At 60.1% G+C, this 1054-nt stretch overlaps 1 protein-coding gene across 1 annotated transcript; it reads right to left on the bottom strand.

Annotated features, from left to right (window-relative positions):
• Positions 1 to 107: 107 nt before the first annotated feature.
• On the bottom strand, positions 108 to 824 carry LOC104523432 (HLA class II histocompatibility antigen, DM beta chain-like). Its single transcript, XM_010165997.2, has 3 exons — positions 479 to 824; positions 277 to 396; positions 108 to 151 (listed from the first exon to the last, which is right to left on the bottom strand). The coding sequence occupies exons 1-3, from the start codon at positions 822 to 824 to the stop codon at positions 108 to 110; spliced, it is 510 nt and encodes a 169-aa protein (XP_010164299.2).
• Positions 825 to 1054: the final 230 nt, after the last annotated feature.

Raw genomic sequence — 1054 nt, 5'->3', positions numbered from 1 at the left:
TGGGATGTCACCATCCTGGGGGTCCTCAGATGCTGCCTAGGAGGGGACATGAGGTGACAGAAGGGGTGACACCCCCTTGGGGACAAGGGACAAGGGACATGAGGGGGCTAGTTACCTGCGGGGTAGTTGTCTCCAGGGAGGGGAGTGTAACCTGCGAGAGGGAGAGGAAGGTCCGTGTCACCCCAGGTCACTGTCATTGTGTCCCCAAGGCCACTGTCATTGTCTGTGTCCCCAAGGCCACTGTCATTGTCCCTGTTGTCCCCTTTAACCACTCACCTGGTGCCGGTGGCTTGGCCCGGTACCGATAAACACCGACGATGAAGATGGTGAGTCCCAACATCATCACCACGGTGGCAGCTGCCACCATCAACGTCAACCTTGGGGACAAGCCAGGATCTGTGCGGTGACACAAGTGACACTGAGCAATCAGGTGACACAAGTGACGCTGGGTGACCTCGTGTCCCCAACCCCAGCTCACCCCAATCCACCAGGAGAGGTTGGTCCAGGCTGACGTGTTGCACGGAGCAGGTGAAAGTGTCACCGCTCACCGGTGTCACCGTCAATGTCACCTGTGTCTGGTAGGTCCAGTCACCATTGGGGACAGCGGAGACGGGGGGATGGTCACCAGGACCCACAATGTCACCATTGTGCAGCCAGATGACGGTCACCTCAGGGGGGTAGAAGCCCCAGACGTGGCAGGTGAGGACGGTGGCCCGAGTGGCGCTGGCCTTGGAGGGGACGATGCGGATCTGGGGGGGAGCTGGAGGGGGAGAGGGGACGGTCACGGCCGGGCCATGTCCTCGTGCAACGTCCTCATGTGACATCACTGTGTGACACACTCGTGTGATGTCCCCGTGTGACACCCTCGTGCAACGTCCCCGTGTGACACCCTTGTGTGACGCCCTCGTGCAATGTCCCCGTGTGACACCCTCATGCAAAAGCCCTGTGCAATGTGTGGTGTCCCCATGTGACACCCTCGTGCAATGTCCCCATGCAACACCCTTGTGCAACGTCCCCATGTGACATCCCCGTGCAAAATCCCTGTGCAATGTCC

This window comes from Antrostomus carolinensis, unplaced genomic scaffold, assembly GCF_000700745.2.
Source record: "Antrostomus carolinensis isolate BGI_N321 unplaced genomic scaffold, ASM70074v2 scaffold26484, whole genome shotgun sequence".
Taxonomy (NCBI): Eukaryota; Metazoa; Chordata; class Aves; order Caprimulgiformes; family Caprimulgidae; genus Antrostomus; species Antrostomus carolinensis.
Note: the sequence above shows the minus strand (reverse complement) of the source record. Positions and strands in the feature narration are given on the sequence as shown.

Bases quoted from the DNA above. Each gene is read 5' to 3' on its own strand.
- LOC104523432 (XM_010165997.2), bottom strand. From the start codon at position 824: ATGTCACATGAGGACGTTGCACGAGGACATGGCCCGGCCGTGACCGTC. The intron at 397-478 runs GTGAGCTGGGGT...GTCACCGCACAG, and splicing joins ACCTCTCCTGGTGGATTGGG to ATCCTGGCTTGTCCCCAAGG. The intron at 152-276 runs GTGAGTGGTTAA...TCCCTCTCGCAG, and splicing joins GGCCAAGCCACCGGCACCAG to GTTACACTCCCCTCCCTGGA.